The 20,724-nt window shown below is 40.2% G+C and overlaps 1 protein-coding gene across 1 annotated transcript in view; it reads left to right on the forward strand.

The window, feature by feature from the left end:
- Positions 1-1,248: 1,248 nt before the first annotated feature.
- LOC111148892 (MGAT4 family member D) overlaps positions 1,249-20,724 on the forward strand; it is a 42,989-nt gene continuing 23,513 nt past the window's right edge. Inside the window, exons 1-4 of the mRNA XM_022505674.1 lie at positions 1,249-1,484; positions 2,117-2,178; positions 17,685-17,843; positions 20,203-20,340. Coding sequence (XP_022361382.1) covers positions 1,249-1,484; positions 2,117-2,178; positions 17,685-17,843; positions 20,203-20,340 — 595 coding nt within the window. The remainder of the gene's footprint in view (positions 1,485-2,116; positions 2,179-17,684; positions 17,844-20,202; positions 20,341-20,724) is intronic.

Below are 20,724 nucleotides of genomic sequence, written 5' to 3' on the forward strand. Positions count from 1 at the left end.
CTTAGCCAATGGGATGAGGGAGAATAGAGTTGAGGATTGGCTCCCAATCCTGGGATCCGGCTGGGTGACTGCTCAACGGAAGGTCACAACTTCTGCCATCAGCACAGGAGAAAATACAGCTTATAAAGGCATCCTCAGGTTGGCATGTGTTCAAATCTTTTTTCTCTTTCGAGGGCCAGAAACTAACTCAGCCAGTGGTGTAGTGCTGGTTTGAAGAACACTTTTTACCAGACCTGGCCAGTAAGAAGATTGATCAGTGGGGAGAACCTAAATAGCAAAACACAGTTCAAGGACCCCAAAGAGAGTCTCAACCTACTGATTTTCTTTCTTTCTTTCTTTTTTTTTTTTTTAAGATTTTATTTGACAGAGAGATATCGCAAGTAGGCAGAAAGCCAGGGAGAGAAAGGGGGAAGCAGGCTCCCTGCTGAGCAGAGAGCCAGATGCACAGGACTCTGAGATCATGACCTGAGCCAAAGGCAGAGGATTAACCCACTGAGCCACCCATGCACCCCCTGATTTTCTCCTAGTATTTCCCAGGCTTAGTTTTTAAGGGGCTGAGAAACGGATACCTTGAACTTGGCATAGCTTATCAAGTCTCCCTTGCACTACGCATCTTATATATAATTTCTTTCCTTCACAAACGTTGATTCCCCGCTCCTTTCCTGGGGGAGGATGTACTAAAGTATAAAAGATAAAGGGATTAAGCTGAATGTCTGATATTTGTCATTTCCCACACAAAAATCTAAGCCCCCTAAGATATTTGGGCATTTGATGGTTTTCATTTAAAGCTAAAGATACATATTTTATTTAGGATCTTTTTACCATATTTTATTTATAAACTTCTCTATGTACACGATTTGTGGAGGAGCCCCGTCCAGCTGTTTGTCCTGTAGCCAACTGCTCCATTTCACAATAGCTCCTATTCTTTCAAGATAAAATGAAGAGAACAATAGCATATTAGAACTATTGTTATCTTGCCTTTAAAAAATTGGGATGTTGGAGGATTTACCGAGATAGTATGTACAAACTGCTTAGCCTAGGGTCTGGCACGGAAGTCACAGCTACAGGAAAATAAAGCAAGCTCCTGAGCATCCACCAGCCGCAGGTTAGGCAGTGGAGAGTTTTCCCAAAGTTCATGGCATTGAACTACCAGCGGTCCTAGCAAGAGGTTCGAGATGCTAAGTGCTGAGCCACGGAAGGTGGCACTAAAAAGGCGGCCGAGCCGGGACCCCCAGCGATAGGGGTGGGATGCGGGCAGGGGGCAGGGGGCGCGGGGTGGGGGGGCGCGTCCAGAGGCGCAGGCGCGGTGCGCGCGGCTCCTCCATCGCGGGGGCGCTGCGCGTTGCCTCCACTCGCCGGGCTGCGAGCCACGGGCAGTCAGGCCAGCTCCATGAGGACCAAGCAGGTGAACGTGCTGATCGCGCTGGCCGCCGTCATGCTCTTCAGCTTCTTCTGCTTCTGCATCTCCAGGACGACTCAAACCAGTAAGCTGCGGGTGGCCTCTCCACCACCGTTCCCGCCCGGAAACTCTGGCTTGGGGTCTTTGGGGTTGCCAGGGCGCTCGGGGAGGGGGGGAGAAAGGGGGAGCGACGTGAGAGCCCGGCGCGGCCGCCCGCTCTCGTAGGAGGTGTTTTGCAGATGCAGCCCCGGCGCCCCTGTCAGACCGGCGGTTAGACTGTAACGCGCGTCCTTAGTCCGCTCCGGTGGCCGCGACCCCCGCAGGGCGCGCGCGCTAACGGATCGGCCCTCCCAGGGCTGGGGGCTCCCGGCGCAGTCCCGCCTCCGCGCGTCCTTTCCCCCAGAAGGTCCGAGGGTCCGCTTTGCGCCCAACTTCCCGCCGTCCGCGTCTTGTTCTTCCCCATCCTTTCCAGAAACGTGCCTGTCTGAGTTAAGAGCTCTTCTTACAAAGCCAACACCTTCCCACCTTGGGGTTTCGAGTTCTGTTACTGAGCCACATTTCGAGGCTCCCGAGAGTATTTTTTGCGAGGCCAGAAAGGGGTGCGATGATGGAGACCCATTTAGAGTACGGGTGTGGCTCCTGAACTTTCTCAGATGAGCCGTGCGGCTTGTGTTACTACTTCGCAACACACCGACCTTTTAATTCATCTTGTTTTAGGGCTCCCATTGTAGCAAACAAACGTAGAGATTGCCCAGGGAAATTTGAACTTTGGATAAACAGTGAGTAAACGTTTAGTATAAAAATTGCACAGGCTATATTGGTACCAAAGGACTTACTGTTTATCTGAGTTTCAAATTTAACTAGATTTGCTGCATTTTGTCTTTTCAGCTCTACTTGTCCAAGGTCCAGTGTAACATTTTAGCGTCCATGTAGTTGGATTTTGAATTAAGCTAATTTTAAGTTTATATATATATGTATATATATATATATTTTTTTAAGATTTTATTTATTTGACAGACAGAGATCACAAGTTGGCAGAGAGGCAGGCAGAGAGAGAGGAGGAAGCAGGTTCCCCGCTGAGCAGAGAGCCCGACGTGGGGCTCGATCCCAGGACCCCGAGACCATGACCGGAGCCGAAGGCAGAGGATTTAACCCACTGAGCCACCCAGGCGCCCCTTAAGTTAATATATTTTAAGCCAGATTTCCAGGATTGTCCTTAGGTTGTTTTAGGTTCAATTTTCATTTTTATTAAACACATTTATGACCCAGGGTTCACACAAAGTGCCCTTGGTGGTAGTGTCCAGGATCGAGTTTGGAAGTGTCTTTAGTCCTCTAATTAATACGAAATTTTGTCGTGTATACACAATATCAACATTCTACTCCATTTGTTTCAAAGGTTTAGAAATATATAATAATTTATCTGATTTATACTACTGTTCTTTAATCATTTTATACACTTTCCTCTTCCTGATTTTCTGTAAGAACATTATCCAAATGTGTTTTTATGTATTTTAGGACAACAAACTATTACTATTTTTATAACAAAAAATAAATCGTTACTCAGAATTAGAAAGTAAAATGTAAACTCCCTCCCCCCACCCTTTTTTGGTGCAAGATGGTGGTTTACTAAAGCACGGGAACAGGACCCATGGGTAGAAAGAACTGCTGCTGTAAACTCCCTTTTAAAGTAACTTTGGAAGGCAGTTTGGATTGATAATGTCAGAAGGTGTTTTAATAAAACTAATATTATTATATTATTTATTATAAACTGTGGACTTTGTGCTATGACCAGAAAGGAGAAGTTTTGTCCCTTGAAGCATTTCTATTCCCATCATTCATATGTTCAAATTCAGAATATGAGATATTGTTCTTGAAAATGCACCACTCTTGGAATAACTGATAAAACACTGTTTTGTGTTTATGTTTCTGTGTAAGCCAGCTCTAAAATAGTTACAGAATCAATCCTGAGATGTTCTTATGTCAACAAAACAGACTTCATTTAGTTTTGGAAGCAGCGATTTTTATAAGACACCAAAGATAGTCCGAATGGTTTTTAAAATTTGATCCATAGCTGTAATTCTTACCAATGAAAACTTGGTTATATTTATTAGAAAGATGGCCAGGGGGTGCCTGGGTGGCTCAGTTGATTAAGTGCCCAGCTCTTGATCTCAGCTCAGATTTTGATCTCAGCCTGGTGAGTTCAAGCCCCATTCTGGGCTCCATGCTGGGCAGGGAGCCTACTTATTAAAAAAAAAACAACAACAAAAACTTGGCCACAACCTAGTGGGAATCTTTCCCCTTTTAAATTTGTGTGTGCGTGTAACCTTTTGTTTGTTTCTATAAGCTCATAGCGCTAACAGTTCATTAATTTGCTCCATTTGTACGTAAGCTCCATGCAGAGAATTTTTTTCTTTTCTGTTTTTGCCTGCTTGGTTCACTGCTGTGTCCCAGCATCTGGAAAAATGCCTGATATAATAGGTATGTCAAATATTTGTTGCATGGTTGGATGAATGAGTGAATTAATGATTTTGATAAATACTTCTTCATGTTGTAGGAACTAGGCAACAAAAAAATTTTAAAGCCTTTCAGGGAGCTTACATTCTGATTAAGGGAAATAAACAACAAACAGGAATGATATTACTCTATGATGTCAGGTGTTGACAGGGGAGAGAAAGTGCTATTTTAGATAGGGTGGTTAAGGAAAGTCATATTCATGCCTATTCCTGAATGAAGTAAGGAGACTATTGTATGGCTATCTGGGGGAAGAGTTTTCTAGGCAATGAGAAAAGCAGGTGCAAAAGCCTTGTGGTGCAGTCAGCTTGATAGTTTGAGAAACAGCTAGGAGGCTAATGTGAACAAGGAGGAGTTGTAGAGGGATAAGATCATGGAGACCATAGTAAGAACTATGACTTTTATTCTGAAGAAGATAGGAAGCCATCTACATGAAAAGACAGTCAACATCACTAATCATCAGGGAAACATAAATCAAAACCACAGTGAGACACCACCTCACACCTGTTAGGTTGGCTATTTTTGAAAAGACAAGAAATAATGTGTGTTGGTGAAGATGTGGAGAAAAAGAGAAACTTCATGCATTGTTGGTGGAAATGTAAATTGGTGCAGTCACTGGAAAACAGCATGGAGTTTCCTCAAAAAATTAAAGATGGAACTATTCATATGACTCAGTGATTCCACTTCTGGGTATTTATATGAAGGAAGTGAAAACGCTAACTTGAAAAGGCATCTGTACTCCCATGTTTATTGCAGCATTATTTATAATAACCAAACTGTGGAAGCAACCTGTGTGTCCCTCGATGGATGAATGGATAAAGAAGTTATATATATTCTATTATAATGGAATATTATTCTTTTAGTGCATAGCTCTAAGCAGCATCCAGAATGCATGTGTGGGCCATTCAAGACAATAATGGAAATGTCTGGTGGAATTTAAAGTATATCTAGAACAACAATGCATGACAACGATTACAAGATAAGATAGAAGAGGGGTAAATGGAGTTAACTGGTATTAAACCTGTAGCACTGTTGAAAAATGAGAATGTGAGAAATTGTATTAGACTGTAGTAAGTCAAGGATTCACAATGAAATCTCCGGTCTAACTATTAAAATGATACTAAAATAATGTATAACAATATCACTCATTATAGTTAATACTCCAAAAAGGAAATTACGGTTTTTTTCTGATTGGATATAAAAACAAAACCAAACATGATGATATTTACAAGAGATACATTTAAATTTTAAAGGTAGAGAAATGTTGGAAGAGGGATGGAAAATGTATACCAACAACCTAATCCAAAAGAAAGTTGGTGTAACTATATTAATATCAGCAAAATAGATTCTAAGGCCAAGTGCAACATAAATGTTAGCTTCATTAGCAATCAAATAAATGCAAATTAAAACATTTCTTTTATAACATTTCATACCATTCAGATTTTTAAATTTAGGAGATAAGACATTTGGTGAGGATGCGGAAGTGCAGGAATTTGCACACACTCCCCTTGGGAATGGGGATTATGCATACATTCAGTAACTTTCATTGTGTGACCTGCACTTCCTGTGTCCTAGCAGTTCTGCCAGTCAGGACTGAAACTGGTGTGCAGTGTCACCCAGTGGTTTATGGCCAACTCTTCTTGTCACTGATCAGTACCCACATCATACAGGTTGTTCAATATTTAAGACAACATCCCTACCACCAGATATATACAAGGGAAACTCTTGAATATATTGACCTGGTATGTTCTTGGTAGCATTTTGTATAATTGTTCATCAACAGTAGAAGAGCTAAATGTGTTACTGTATCTTTAAAACAGTGGAACATTTAACAGTAGTGGAAATGATTGGACTAGAGCTTCACTTATCAGTATGGATGGATCGCAAAAACATACATTAAGAAAAAGAAGCAAGTACAAAAGAATACGTATAAGTATTACTTATTAATATCTTAAAACAAATATCAATCAGTTTGCACAAGTGGTGAAACTTGAAAGAAAAACAATGGAAGATTAATACAAAATTCAGAATTCTGCTTATCTGGGAGTAAGGAGGAAAGGGAACATAATCTTAGAAGGAAACAGATGGAATATTTAAGGCTAAGGTAGTAGTGGATTCATGGATGTTAATTTTTATTATTGTCTTTCAAACTATTTTATATATGGTTTTCAAAGTCTGAAATATTTCATCATAAGACCTAACGCATAGAGGGATCAATCCAAGGGAATTCAAAGGGCGTTGTTCATAGTGGGATTTGATTATTGCAAAGCATACATGGAGTGGAATAATCCAAAATATATTCTGTCTTTTTACCTTCATCTCCTACCAGCTGCCTCAGATAGTCTTTCTTTGGAGCCACACTGGGTACAAATAAATGAATAATAGATCTGAAGTGGTCTGCCCATTCTTCAACTTCATGCCCCTCATTTCCTTCCTTTTGACCCCCCCAGTGAATTACTTGCTTTCCCCTCCATACGCCGTACCATTTCATACTTACGCACTTATGTTGTCATTTTCTTAGTTTGGAATGCCCTTCCCTGCCCTCTGCTGTAGGGCAACATTCTGTACATTCTTCAAGTTCTCAAATATTCCCTCTTCTCTGAAACCTTTTCCCTCGTCCCTCCCCCACTGCTCAGTCTTCCTTACTAGGTAAGCATTTCTGTCTCTCTCTGCCTGTAGCACTTGAGGATAACTCCATTTTCACAATTATATTAATTGGTTGTTTAAATACATGCTCCTTCATCTCTTGTCAGATAATTTAGAGCAGCAACTTGACTATCCATGTTTAGCTGTCATATAGTTCAGTGAAGTATTAAGTGAGTATTAAGTGGCAGAAAGAATGCATACCCCGTGATGCTTCTCATTGCTGGAGGGGTTTAGTGAATGAAATAGTGTGGAAGAGTCAGGTCATGGCCCTATGGATGAGACCTTGTATGTTAAAGCACGTAGTTTGGACTTAATTCAGTAAGCATTCAGGAAACCATTTAAAGTCTTTGAGCAGTGTTTCCAGAAGATTAATTGTAGATTGGAGGTGAGAGACTAATTAAGAGACAATTATAATAGTGCAGCTAGAGGCAGTAATGACCTGAACTATGGTAAAGTCAATGATGAGAAAGAGAAAACAATTAAAGACATCTATAACAGTGCTTCTCAAATTTTAACGTGTATACCAATCTCCTGTGAATCTTAACGAAAGCCCAGATTGTTACTTAGTAGATCTGGGGAGAGGTCTGCGATACTGCACTTCTTTCTTTCTTTCTTTCTTTTTTCTTTTCTTTTCTTTTTTTTTTTTTTTTTAGAGAAAGAGAGAAAGCATGTGCACATGTGTGAGCGAGTGGGGAGGAGCAGAGGGAGAGGGAGAGAAAGAATCTCAAGCAGGCTCCATGCTCAGCTTGGAGCCCAATGCAGGGCTTGATTTCGCAGCCCTGAGATCATGACCTGAGTCGAAATCAAGAGTCCACGCTTAACCGACTAAGCCACACAGGTGCCCCAAGAGATACTGCATTTCTAATAAGTTCACAGCTACTGCCAAGAGCCTGCTGTCCAATATGGCGGCCTCTATCTAGGTGACTGCCAAGCGCTTGAAATATGGTCAGTGCAACTGAGAAAATGAATTTTAACTTTAAGTTTTGTTTTGACTAATTTAAACTTAAATTTAAATCTAAAGACAGAAGCAGTGCAAAATATTTCTCCAGTAAGCAAAATTTTATTCTTTGGTAAGAATGCACTGTAATATAAAACATACACGAGATTTAGCATACATAGTATAAAAAAGAATGCAAGCTATTCCATTAGTTATTTTTTATGTTGATTACATGTTGAAAAATATTTCAGATATATTGAATTAAATATTAAATATATTCTTCACAATTATTTGATCCTTTTTTACTTTTTTAAAATGTTGTTACTAGAAAATTTAAAATTACAAACGTGGTTTAGATTTTATTTCTACTGGATAGCAGTGCGTTGGACTCTTGCTGTGAGAAACAAAGGTCAGTAGTAATTAGGATCTTACCTGACCCCTTGCTTATGGGCGGAATTCATATTGGCCCATTGCACACATGGACTGGTGTTTGTTTTCACAATTCCACCACACTTGGCTCAAAACATTAAATTATTGTTTATTTCAAGCCTTTGCAAATAGTTTTATAACATTTCACCCTCACAAAATACCTGATTGACTATGAAAGTAATGTAAATATTTTAAATAGAATATCATTGAATAGCATAATCAAGTAAAAATGGGTAAGAAGCAGATCTAAGACTAGGGAATACATGCTTTAACTTTTTTGCATGGTTGTTTCTGCAAATACTACTTCCTATAGAGAAAACTCTTTCTTTCATGTTTACCAAATCGCTCCCTAAGGGACTGACTTAACACCGTGGAAGCGTAGCCATGTTGCATCACCCATGATGTATCAACTTCATGATTCAGTTTGCTGAGAGAGTGTTACCTGAGGAACCTCAATAACATAGGGTTATACTGGTTACACTATGTCTACTTCTAAAGTTTGTCGACACCTTCAAATAGTATCCACTATGAATATTCAAGATTTATCTGGGATAGTGGCAGTTATTTGATTAAAGCACAGTTCAGTTTAAAATTCACTTGGGGCATCTGGTGGCTCAGTGGGGTAAGCGTTTGACTCTTGGTTTCTGCTCAGGTCATGATCTCAGGGTTGTGAGATTGAGCCCCACATGGGGCTCTGTGCTGGGTGTGGAGCCTGCTTGGGATTCTCTCTCTCTCCCTCTTCCTCTGCCCCTGCCCCCACCCCACTTTCACTCTCAAAAAAAGAGTTGTCCCCCTACCCTGTCTCTAAGCCCTGTGGTCCTGCTTTCTCCTGAACCCACTCCAGCTGGGCTTTCACTTCGCTGACCCCTAGAACCTCTGTCATCAAGGCCCCCAGGGACTGCTCACTGCTGTCTCATGGCCTGTACCCTGTCCTCATCCTCCTTGCCCTGTCGGACAGCACTTGACAGTTGATGCCTTTCATCTCCTTGACACGTTTTTCTCACTTGGTTTCCAAGGACTTGAAACACACCCCAGTGTCCTCCTGCCTTACCAGCTAATCTGTCTTAGCTTCGTTACTGACTTCTTCAACTTATAACTTGGGGTGCCCCAGGATTTAGTCCTTGGGCCTCAACTCTTCTGTGCTCATCCTCATTCTCTTAGTGATCTCCAGCATCTTACCGCAGGTCTCTCTAAATGTCTCTGTCCAGGCCAGGCCAGTTCTCCCCTGAGGCCCACACATGGAGCTGCCTACTGAAATGTGTGATAAACATGTCAAAACTAACATGTCTCAAACCTGACTCCTAATATTCACACCAAAACTTGCTCCCTTCCTCTTCTCTATCTTAGTAAATGGTACTCCTTTCTTCTAGTTGTTCAGAATATCATTGCCTCCCTTTTTTTCATATCCCACATTTGATGTCCGCAAATCCTGTCTTCTTTATCTTCAAAATATATCCAGAATTAAACCATTCCTTAGCCACTATCCCACCCACAATCTTTTCTAAGCCACAGACCTCTCTTTCTTGACCCCCTTTCTTCAGTCTTAGTTTCCCCAACTCTGTTTTTCACACAGGAGATAGAAGGATCCTGTTCTGGTAAATCAGATTATGTGATACTACGCTTACAGACTTACATTGGTTTCCCATTTTGCTTAAAGTAAAAGCTACAGTACTTATACAAAGGTGGCCTCGTAATTTCATCACCTTCTGTTCTCCCTGTCATTCATTTTGCTTCAGCCACACTGGTCTCCATGCTGTTTCTGGAGATAATGGGCACCCTCCTGCCTCAGGACTTTTGCACATGCTCTTCTCTCTGTACCAGAGTTACCTGCAGTCCTTCATTTGCTTTGTTCTTGTCTGTGCTCACATGTTATCTCCTTAGAAAAGCTTTCTTGGATCACCCTGTTCACAATTAAAACCTCCCCCAACCATCAACACTCTTTTTCCCCCGCTTTGTATTTTTTGGGTACTTACCATCTTCAAATATATTTCACTTATTAGTGAGTATGTAATTCACTTATTTTTTCTTTTTTTCCAGTCAGTAGGATGTAAGTTCCAAGGGGATCAGGAGTTCTGACTGTTTTGTGCATTGTCATATCCCCGGGACATGTAGCAATATTTAGTTTCATAAGTCTTTGTTGAATGAGGGAATGAATTGTGTGGCCAGGCAACTGTTCTGGCTGGTGAGATGTAGAAGTCCCTGAGAAGAGCATCCCTTCCCAAAGAAAAACTCAGGCTCTGCTTGGAATTGTTAATGAATTCTGAATACTCTGTCACAGTGTTTCAAGAAGGAACAGAAAATTGCTTTTATTCTTGACCAAATGGTGATCTCTCTGCTATAGCCAGGTCTTTCCATCTGTAGAGAACCTGGAGAATTCTTAGTATTGCTCTATGGGACAGCGATGACTAACACAATTTGCCAACCAGTACCCATGCAGGTTCTGGCGACCAAACTGTCATTGCTCCAGCTGGACCGATTCTGGGGCCCAGAGTAGGAGCCTTCAAGAGGCTGCTGAGAAAAAATGAATTCAAAGCAGCCAAGTTCTCCTTCTTTTCTTACTGAGTGATTTATGTACAGATTAAATTGTGGCTTGGATTCAGCAGTGCCTTTTCACTCTTGTCTGGCCTTTCCCTGGAGGAGGGTTGAGGGAGGAAACCAGAGATCTGGAGCCACCACCCACTCGCTATTGAAGACTAGAGATGTAGGGCCTTGAGTTCTGCTGGCTGTATCATAACAGGCTAAGAACTTTTACAGGAATGGGGCACAACACTCACTGTGGAAGACTGCCAGCAGACTTCATAATGGTAGGATTCTCTATAATGGTTAACCAGCCAGTTGGGTCTTTCCCTAAACCTCCACTGCCCTGTTTCAGCAAGCCCAACTATGCATAAAACCCGAATCTACTTGTTTGTGCATGTACCCCATGGATGGGGAGCCCCTATTGGCAGGATACTCCATATTATATGAAATTGTTGCACTTGAGAGATTCAGTGACACAGAGCTGGAGATGGAGAGGTGTTGTGACAGATCCTAGAGGTGGAGCATGCCACTGGGTGAGGACTGGAGAGGTGGAGTCCCCTCCAACCCAAGGGGGAGAGACAAAGCGTCTTGTTAGAGAGCAGTGAAACAGCAGGTTTACTTTCCTCTGTTGTATCCTGGGGTGGATGATCTATTGAGGTTTGGAAGAGAAATATCAGGATATTACAGTTTATTAGCTGCTTCTTATCTTCGTAAGGCAGCTCAGGCAAGACACACGTGTGTTCCAAGCTGGTCTGTGTGAAAGCTGAATGGAACCAGCAAGATGGATGGACAGTGCTGTTAAGAGGGGCCAAGTCTGCCCCTGACCAGGGATTCAAGACCTCCGGGAACCAGACATTTAAGCACCCTGCTGGATTTCAGACTCTGAACCCTCTGCCCCAGGCAGTGTGAACCAAGGCAGGGAGGAAGGACACAGCAGGAGATGAGACTGGGACAGTTTTTATCACTACATTTTCCTGCTCCATTTTGTAAGTGAATCTCACTCTTGCTCTCAAATCTGTAACACCAGCCCTAATCTCTCCCTTGAACTTCAAAGTCACATAGCCAACTGTTTGCCACATATATAGATGTCTCACAAGCATCATCACTGCTCATTTTCCTGTTTTCCCAACTCAGACTGCAGAAATCTGTAGTCATGTTTGAAACCTAGCAGGGATTCTAATCTCCTTTCTCTAAGTCAGTTCAAAGTCTTTTCAATAAAAGCTCTTGGATGTTTTTCATATTTTCCCCTATTTCCTAATCCTTTCTGCCCTGATTTATTCTTTTATCTTCTTTCGCATGAAACTACTATCACTTTAGGTTCCTGACAGGTGGTTTCTCTGGCTTTAGTTTTGCCTTTCTGAAACAATCTTCTGTATGGGCACCAGAATGATCTTCCTGAAAGATGTTGTATCTAATAGTCTTCAGCTACGTTTCTCGATTGAAATACCTGTTCCCATGATAGCCAGTAGTGCTGTTCCAAGATATATAAAGTCACCTGGAAAAAAAAGTTGGGAGAAGGGAGAACGTGACTTCGTTATCTTTATATTAAAACAACTACCTCTTTTTTTGTGTCAGTACCATGCTGTCTTGGTGATCACAGCTTTGTAGTAAAGCTTGAAATCAGGCAACATGATATGCCCCCAGTTTTGTTTTTCTTTTTCAACATTTCCTTAGCAATAAGGGGCCCTTCTGGTTCCACACAAATTTTAGGATTATTTGTCCCAGCTCTTTGAAAAATGTCAGTGGAATTTTGATCGGGATGGCATTGAAAGTATAGATTGCTCTAGGCAGTATAGACATTTTAACAATGTGTATTCTTCTGATCCATGAGCATGGAATGCTCTTCCATCTTTTTGTGTCTTCTTCAGTTTCTTTCATGAGTGTTCTGTAGTTCCTTGAGTACAGATCCTTCACCTCTTCGGTTAGGTTTAGTCCCAGGTATCTTATGGTTCTTGCTGCTATAACAAATGGAATCGATTCTCTTATTTCCCTTTCTATGTTTTCATTGTTAGTGTATGAGAAAGCAACTGATCTCTGTACATTGATTTTGTATCCTGCCACATTACTGAATTGCTGTATGAGTTCTAGTAGTTTGAGGGTAGAGTCTTTTGGGTTTTCCATATAAAGTATCATGTCATCTGTGAAGAGAGAGAGTTTGACTTCTTCTTTGCCAATTTGAATACCTTTTATTTCTTTTTGTTGTCTGATTGCTGTTGCTAGGACTTTTAGTACTATGTCGAACAACAGTGGCGAGAGTGGACATCCTTGTCGTGTTCCTGATCTCAAAGGGAAGCCTGTCAGCTTTTCCCCATTGAGGATGATATTCGCTGTGGATAGATTTTATGAAGTTGAGGAATGTTCCCGCTATTCCTATACTTTGAAGGGTTTTAATCAGGAAGGTTGCTGTATCTTGTCAAATCCTTTTTCTACATCAATTGAGAGGACCATCTGGTTCTTCTCTCTTCTCTTATTGATTTGTTCTATCACATTGATTGATTTGCAAATGTTGAACCACCCTTGAATACCAGGGATAAATCCCACCTGGTCATGGTGGATAATCTTTTTAATGTACTGTTGGATCCTGTTAGCTAGGATCTTGTGGAGAATCTTGGCATCAGTATTCATCAGGGATATTGGTCTGAAATTCTCCTTTACGGTGGGGTCTTTGTTTGGGGATTAGGGTAACGCTGGCTTCATAGAAAAAGTCTGGAAGTTTACCTTCTGTTTCTTTTTTTTTTTTTTTAAGATTTTATTTGTTTATTTGACAGAAATCACAAGTAGGCAGAGAGGCAGGCAGAGAGAGAGGGGGAAGTAGGCTCCCTGCTGAGCAGGGAGCCTGATGCGGGGCTTGATCCCAGAACCCTGGGATCATGACCTGAGCTGAAGGCAGAGGCTTAGTTCCCTGAGCCACCCAGGCGCCCCCTGTTTCTATTTTTTGAAACAGCTTCAGGAGAATAGGTATTATTTCTTCTTTGAATGTTTGGTAGAATTCTCCAGGGAATCTGTCAGGTCCTGGGCTCTTGTTTCTTGGGAGGTTTTTGATCACTGCTTCAGTCTCGTTACTAGATATTGGTCTATTCAGATTGTCAATTTCTTCCTGATTCAGTTTTGGAAGTTTATAGGTTTCCGGGAGTGCATCCATTTTGTCTAGGTTGCATAACTTATTGGCATATAACTGTTGATAGAAATTTCTGATGATTGTTTCTATTTTCTTGGTGTTAGTTGTGATCTCTCCCCTTTTCACTCTCTGGAACAGAGTAGAGAGCCCAGATATGGACCTGCAACTCTATGGTCAAATAATCTCCAACAAAGCAGGAAAAAATATACAGTAGAGAAAAGACAGTCTCTTCAATAAATGGTGCTGGAAAAATTGGACAGCTATGTGTAGAAGAATGAAACTCGACTGTTCTCTTACACCATACACAAAGATAAACTTGAAATGGATGAAAGACCTCAACGTGAGGCAGGAATCTATCAAAATCCTGGAGGAGAACATGGGCAGTAACCTTTTCGACATTGGCCAAGGCAATTTCTTTCAAGACATGTCTCTAAAGGCAAAGGAAACAAAAGCGAAAATAAACTTTTGGGACTTCATCATGATCATAAGCTTCTGCACAACAAAGGAAACAGTTAACAAAGAGGCAACCCACGGAATGGGAGAAGATATTCGCAAATGACACTACAGACAAAGGGCTGATATCCAAGATCTATAAAGAACTCCTCAAACTCAACACCCAAAACACAAATAATCACGTCAAAAAATGGGCAGAAGACATGAACAGACACTTCTCCAGAGAAGACATGCAAATGGCTGACAGACATGTGAAAAAATGTTCATCATCATTAGTCCTCAGGGAGATTCAAATCAAAACCATGTTGAGATACCACCTTACACCAGTTAGAATGGCCAAAATCAACAAGACAGTAAACAACGTGTGTTGGAGAGGATGTGGAGAAAGGGGAAGCCTCTTACACTGTTGGTGGGAATGCAAGTTGGTGCAGCCACTTTGGAAAACAGTGTGGAGATTCCTTAAGAAATTAAAAATAGAGCTACCCTATGACCTGCCATTGCACTACTGGGTATTTACTCCAAAGATACTGATGTAGTGAAAAGAAGGGCCATCTGGTACCCCAGTGTTCATAGCAGCAGTGGGCACAGTCGTCAAACTGGAAAGAACCATGATGCCCTTCAATAGACGAATGGATAAAGAAGATATGGTCCATATATACAATGGAGCATTATGCCTCCATCAGAAAGGATGAATACCCAACTTTTGTATCAACATGGACGGGACTGGAAGAGATTATGCTGAGTGAAGTAAGTCAAGCAGAGAGAGTCAATTATCATATGGTTTCACTTACTTGTGGAGCATAAGTAACACATAACATAACATAACATAACATAACATAACACGGAGGACATTGGGAGATGGAGAGGAGAAGTGAGTTGGGGGAAATCGGAGGGGGAGACAAACCATGAAAGACTGTGGACTCTGAGAAAGAAACTGAGGGTTTTGGAGGGGATGGGGGTGGGGGGGTTGTGTGAGCCTGGTGGTGGGTATTACCGAGCACTGGGTGTGGTGTATAAACAATGAATCTTGGAACACTGAAAAAAAAAATTAAATAAAAAAAAACCCAGCTACATCTTAACTAGCTTATTTTGGTGATTGTTTCACAACATATGCAAATATCAACTCACTGGCACACTGGAAACTAATATGTCAACCAAACATCAATTAAAAAAATAAGTAAATGAAAATCCCGAACCCAAAACCAAAACAACAAAAACAACAAATATGTACTGTAGAGTGGGCTGCAAAATTTGCACATATTTTGAAGAAATGTCAGAGAAATTTCAGGACTGTGGGGGGCTATTTCAGGTTATGCCTCCACCCACATCCCTTTTATTCAAATTTACCACAATTAGAGGGTTTTTTTAGAAAAAAGGTTTAAGAAACACTGGTGTGTAGGGGAGTGTTCAGGCCCTTTAACTAGCTTATCAAAAAGATCAGCAGAACCAGATTTCTCTCTTAACTTCTGAATTTCCCCTGTTGACCCTTAAATAATGAAGAGCTTCTGGGTGTGTAGCGCCCTGTTTTTGAAAACCTCCTTGTCTTTCCCTCAGCAGTGCTCCAAACAGAACACCTGTCCTTGCTTCCCTTGACTTTTGAACTCACACTCCTCCCAACCCCCACTCCCAGAGTTCTCCCCTCAGGCAGCACATTCTCCAGATTCCTCCTCTGACCTCCTGCTCTCCCCTCCCAAGCTGTCTGGATCCCATCCTCTGGGCACACTATTATCACTAGAAGTCAGGGCTAGCTGCCTTGTTTTATCGTGCCCATATTTCCTTCACGGAGACATCTTTCATTTTGTTCTCCTAGAACGGCCATTTTCAAGTGCCCACTTGGACTTTCTTTCAGAAAGGAAGAGAGTCATCTGAAAGGTGAGATGGGTCAGACCTGACTTCTGTGGGCCACACTGACAGGAAGGCAGAATGGCTTCCTTGAAAAGACAACTCGGGCCATCTCTGGGCTCTTTCGCTCATAAAAGTTCTTATGGACTCCCTCCAAGAAGGGCTAGGTCTCTCTACTTTTTCCTCCAAAATAGTAAGCACATGTGGCAAGTCATCCCTTATGTGGCTATAGCCTCACTGTGGCTCTTTCAGTAATGGGCTGGGAGTGAGTTAACTTGGGCAGGGAAATAGGACATCCCACTGTGTTTGGCAATATAGCCATTGTCAGACAGCCCCAGATAAAACTGACAGCTTCTATTTGGATCTGGTGTTATCTATGTATTCCTAATTAGTTAAAACCCAAGGAGAAGGAAATCTGTAACATCCAAAATATCACAATGATTTAAATTACCAGTTAAGTTAGTTCTACCAATTAGCCTATAAACTTCTGGAAGGCAAGACTACTATATCTTTCTTTATTGTTGTACTTCCCTCAGTACAGAGTACTTGACAGATAAAAGGTGCAGAATTATTTTATCTGTTAATTTTTTTCTGATTATAGAAGCAATGTAACGTTCTAGAACAAAAGAATTCTGTAAAAATAGGAAATAAAAAGTGATCCAACAAACTAAAGATTATATATTAACAAAATATAAACTTGTATGCTTACTCTTTTTTACTATCTGTATATGTGTTGTTTTACCAGAAAGAGAGATGATTTTATACATAGTTTTGTTTTTTAAAAAAACAATTTTTGGGGGACGCCTGGGTGGCTCAGTTGGTTGGACGACTGCCTTCGGTTCAGGTCATGATCCTGGAGTCCTGGGATCGAGTCCTGCATCGGGCTCCCGGCTCCGCGGGGAATCTGCTTCTCTCTCTGACCTTCTCCTCGCTCATGCTCTCTCTCACTGTCTCTCTCTCAAATAAATAAATACAATCTTTAAAAAAAAAAAATTTTTTTTGCAACATTAAATATTCTTCTCTAAGCTAATTTTCATAGCTGTATGGTATTACATTGGCAAATGAATAAAAAGTAGCCCTTTGATAAATAATATTTATCAGACATTTTGTGTGTGTGTGCTTTGCCACATGACTTATGTGCATTACTGTATCACTTCTTCCCAACTCTGGGACAGGAATTTTTATATATCCATTTATACATGAAGGAACAGAGGCTAACAAACATAAAGTAGCTTGTCCAAGGTCACACAAGTATTAAGTGGTGAAACTGGGATTCAATTACACTTGATTTAAAACGAGAGCCTCTGTAACTTTTAAAAGGATATTCTGTAATTTATTTAGCATATATCCATTGTTGAGCATTTAGGCTGTTTCTGATTTTCTTATAGTTATTAGTAATGCTGCTGCCTATGTTAGACATCCTTAGAGCCAAATCTGGGTATATATTTTTGGTTTTGTTCTTCAGATAAATTCTTAAAAGTGAATTTTTGGTCTCAATTGGTTTTTCTCTCTAATTACAAATCTAGCATGTGCACAAAATGGAAAATTTGGAAAATATAAAAAAGCACAAAGTAATAAGGGAAAAACCACTTATAATAATTCCACCTTCCAGATAGTACTGTTTTAAATCTCACTCTTTCTCTAGCCTCTTCTTATGTGTATCGTATACACACATTTATCTATAAACTATGTACATGTATATGTACACACAAATATAGTGTTATAGTTACATTGAAGTGTATATCTTACCTTTTTAGTTATATGTTATAGAAAATGGTATGATATCGTTGCTATGTATATAAATATATACACATATGTTTTCTTTGCAGGTAATCAATTAATTAATTGTAGAAACCATATTTTGGAGTTTAAGGAAAAAATGCTACGTTTAAAAAACAAAACTGAAAGAAATCGCCAAGAGCTGATCAAAGCCTTGAGTAAAATGAAGTATGAAATGACACAGAGAAAAAATATGTCCATAAACTTAGGTTTGTGTTGCTTTTGTTTTTACGTGTGGTGGTTTGTTTGTTGATTTTGTGTTTTGTGTTTGGAAATTAAGATTTTGTGCTTTCTGATTTTAGGACACTTCTCCCCAACAAATATAACTAAATTAGTACTTGTTCTTTTATTATGAGGCATATAAAAATCAGGTAAGAGATATCACTGATATACTTCCTCTCCTCTCTAGCTCAGAAATGGTCTTCCTGTGTTTTCCGTGTGATTTGCACCACCATCGTGACCCATACACTAGATGGGCCCGAACCCTGAGTGTCCCTTTGACTCCTGCCCCTCCCCCCGCCTCCTCTCACATTTGCCCATTTTAGTCAGTTCACAATCCTGAGTATCTCACAAATCTGTGCACATTTTCCCATCACCATCTCTGCTAGTCATGTCTCCTTCATGCCTCATCTGAATGACTGCTAACATAATTCTCTGTTTTTTCTCTTTCCCCAGAATTGTCCCCGCTTATTTCCACTGTAACCAAAGGGAAGGTTCACTGTCCTGTGTATCATCCTGCAGTGGCTCCCATTTCTCCAGGATAAAAGTCCTGCCTCTGTTTCCCCTTTTGTAGTCAGGTAGTCCTCACTCTTAATCCCTTGCAACCACTAATCTGTTCTCTGTTCTTAGAGTTTTCCTTTTCCCAGAATGCCATACGAATGGAATCATACAGTGTGCAATCCTTGGAGACTGACTTCTTTCACTTAGCAAAGATTCATCGAAGTTGTTATGGGACCAAATTTTTGTTGCGTTTATATTGCTGAGTAAACTATGATTACATGGATGTACAGTGGATACAGTTTTTCTATCCTTTTACCAACAGGTGGTTTTCATTTTTTTGGCAATTACAAGTACGTATTGCTGTAAACATTAATATACAGGTTTTTTGTGAAGAGAATTTTCTTAAAAATTTTTTTTCTTAAAAAACTTTTTTAAGAAAATTAAAAAAAAAAAATTTTTTTTTTCTTAAAAAAATTTCCTGGGGCGCCTGAGTGGATCAGTGGGTTAAAGCCTCTGCCTTCAGCTTGGTCATGGTCCCAGGGTCCTGGGATCGAGCCCCGCATCGGGCTCTCTGCTCAGCAGGGAGCCTGCTTCCTCCTCTCGCTCCCTGCCTCTCTGCCTACTTGTGATCTCTGTCAAATAAATAAATAAAATCTTTAAAAAAAAATTTCCTTAAAAAATACATATATATTATCCTGAATACATATCAAATGGATATGTGATTTGGGAATGCTTTCTCCCAATTTTGGCTAGTCTTTTCATTCTCCTTACGGTGTCCTTCAGAAAGCAAACATTTTTATATTTGTATGTGAAGTTCAATTTATCAATTTTTCTTTTTATATAATGTTTTTGATGTTATCTTTAAGAACACTTTACCTTCTTCAGGGTCATGGAGATTTTCTTTTATGTGTTTTTTAATTTTATACTTTCAGATTTTAAATTTGGGTCTATGAAACTTTCGAATTGATTTTTATAAATGGTGTGAAGTACTGGTCAAGATTCAGTCTTTTTCATTTGAATGTCCAAGTATTCTAGCACCATTTGTCAAAAAGCCTGTCCTTTCTGCACTGAATTGCCTTTGCACCTTTTCCAGAAATCAATTGATAATATTTATGTAGATCTATCTCTGGATTTTCTATTCTATTCCATCGGTCTATATATCTTTTCTTAATGTAATATCACACTGTCTTGATTACCATATTATGTATTATGAATTAAATAGGGTGTGAGTCTTCTAATTTTGTTCCTCTTTTTCAAAATTTTAGAGGTATATTCAAATGAATGGTCTAAGTAGAATCATTAAATGTTGAGCTACAAAACAATGTTTAGGATATAAACTATAATGTGATATTAATCAAAATAGCAGATCAGATCAATTATAGCATGTTTCAGTTGCACTTCATTCAGAACTGATAGTTCTGTTAGTCTCTGGTTATGTAGCTCATATGCTAGGCTTAAATATTACTTTTTTTTTTTTTTTTTTATTTGAGAGAGAGGCAGTGAGAGAGAGCATGAGCAAGGAGAAGGTCAGAGGGAGAAGCAGACTCCCCATGGAGCCGGGAGCCCGATGCGGGACTCGATCCCGGGACCCTGGGATCATGACCCGAGCCGAAAGCAGTCGTCCAACCAACTGAGCCACCCAGGCGTCCCTTAAATATTACTTTTGAAATAAATGTGAATCAACAGTATTTGAGCTATATTTTGTAGCCATATAATTTTAATAATTCACATTTAATTGTATGTCTCATATACTGAATATTAAATCTGTTTATTTCATTATGAAAAATTGTACCAGAGAAAAATCCCTATGGTCATGTACTTAGAAACCCTATTTTTTCTTTCTTTCAGTTGAGAAGAAAATGAATACATTGGGTAAGAGTGAAACAGCATCTAATACATTTGAAATCCTAAAGTTCTTTTTTCCTCATCTAAGGAAAGCAGGCAGAATTTATCCTGATGTAATCATTGGCAAAGAGAAAACAGGTGGTAAGCAAACTTAGAATTAGAAAATCAAATATAGGTATTTTGGTCTTCGAGGACATGCTTTTAAGTTTTGTTGTCTGTTTTTTGTTTAATTTTGTAAAGATTTTATTATTTATTTATTTATTTATTTGAGAGAGAGTGTGAGAGGGGGAAGGGCAGAGGGAGAAGCAGACCCCCTGCTGAGCAGGGAGCCAGATGCAGAGCTCCATGTGGAGCTCCATCCCAGGACTTGAGGATCATGACCTAAGCTGAAGGCAGTCACTCAAACAACTGAGCCATCCGGGTGTCCCTGTTTATTTAATTTTTAAAATAGGCTCCATGCCCAATGTGGAACTTGAACTAAGAATCCTGAAATCAAGAGCTGAATGCTCTACCAACTGAGCCAGG

The sequence above is a fragment of the Enhydra lutris genome, unplaced genomic scaffold, assembly GCF_002288905.1.
Source record: "Enhydra lutris kenyoni isolate GAN:26980312 unplaced genomic scaffold, ASM228890v2 scaffoldscaffold21, whole genome shotgun sequence".
Lineage (NCBI taxonomy): Eukaryota > Metazoa > Chordata > Mammalia > Carnivora > Mustelidae > Enhydra > Enhydra lutris.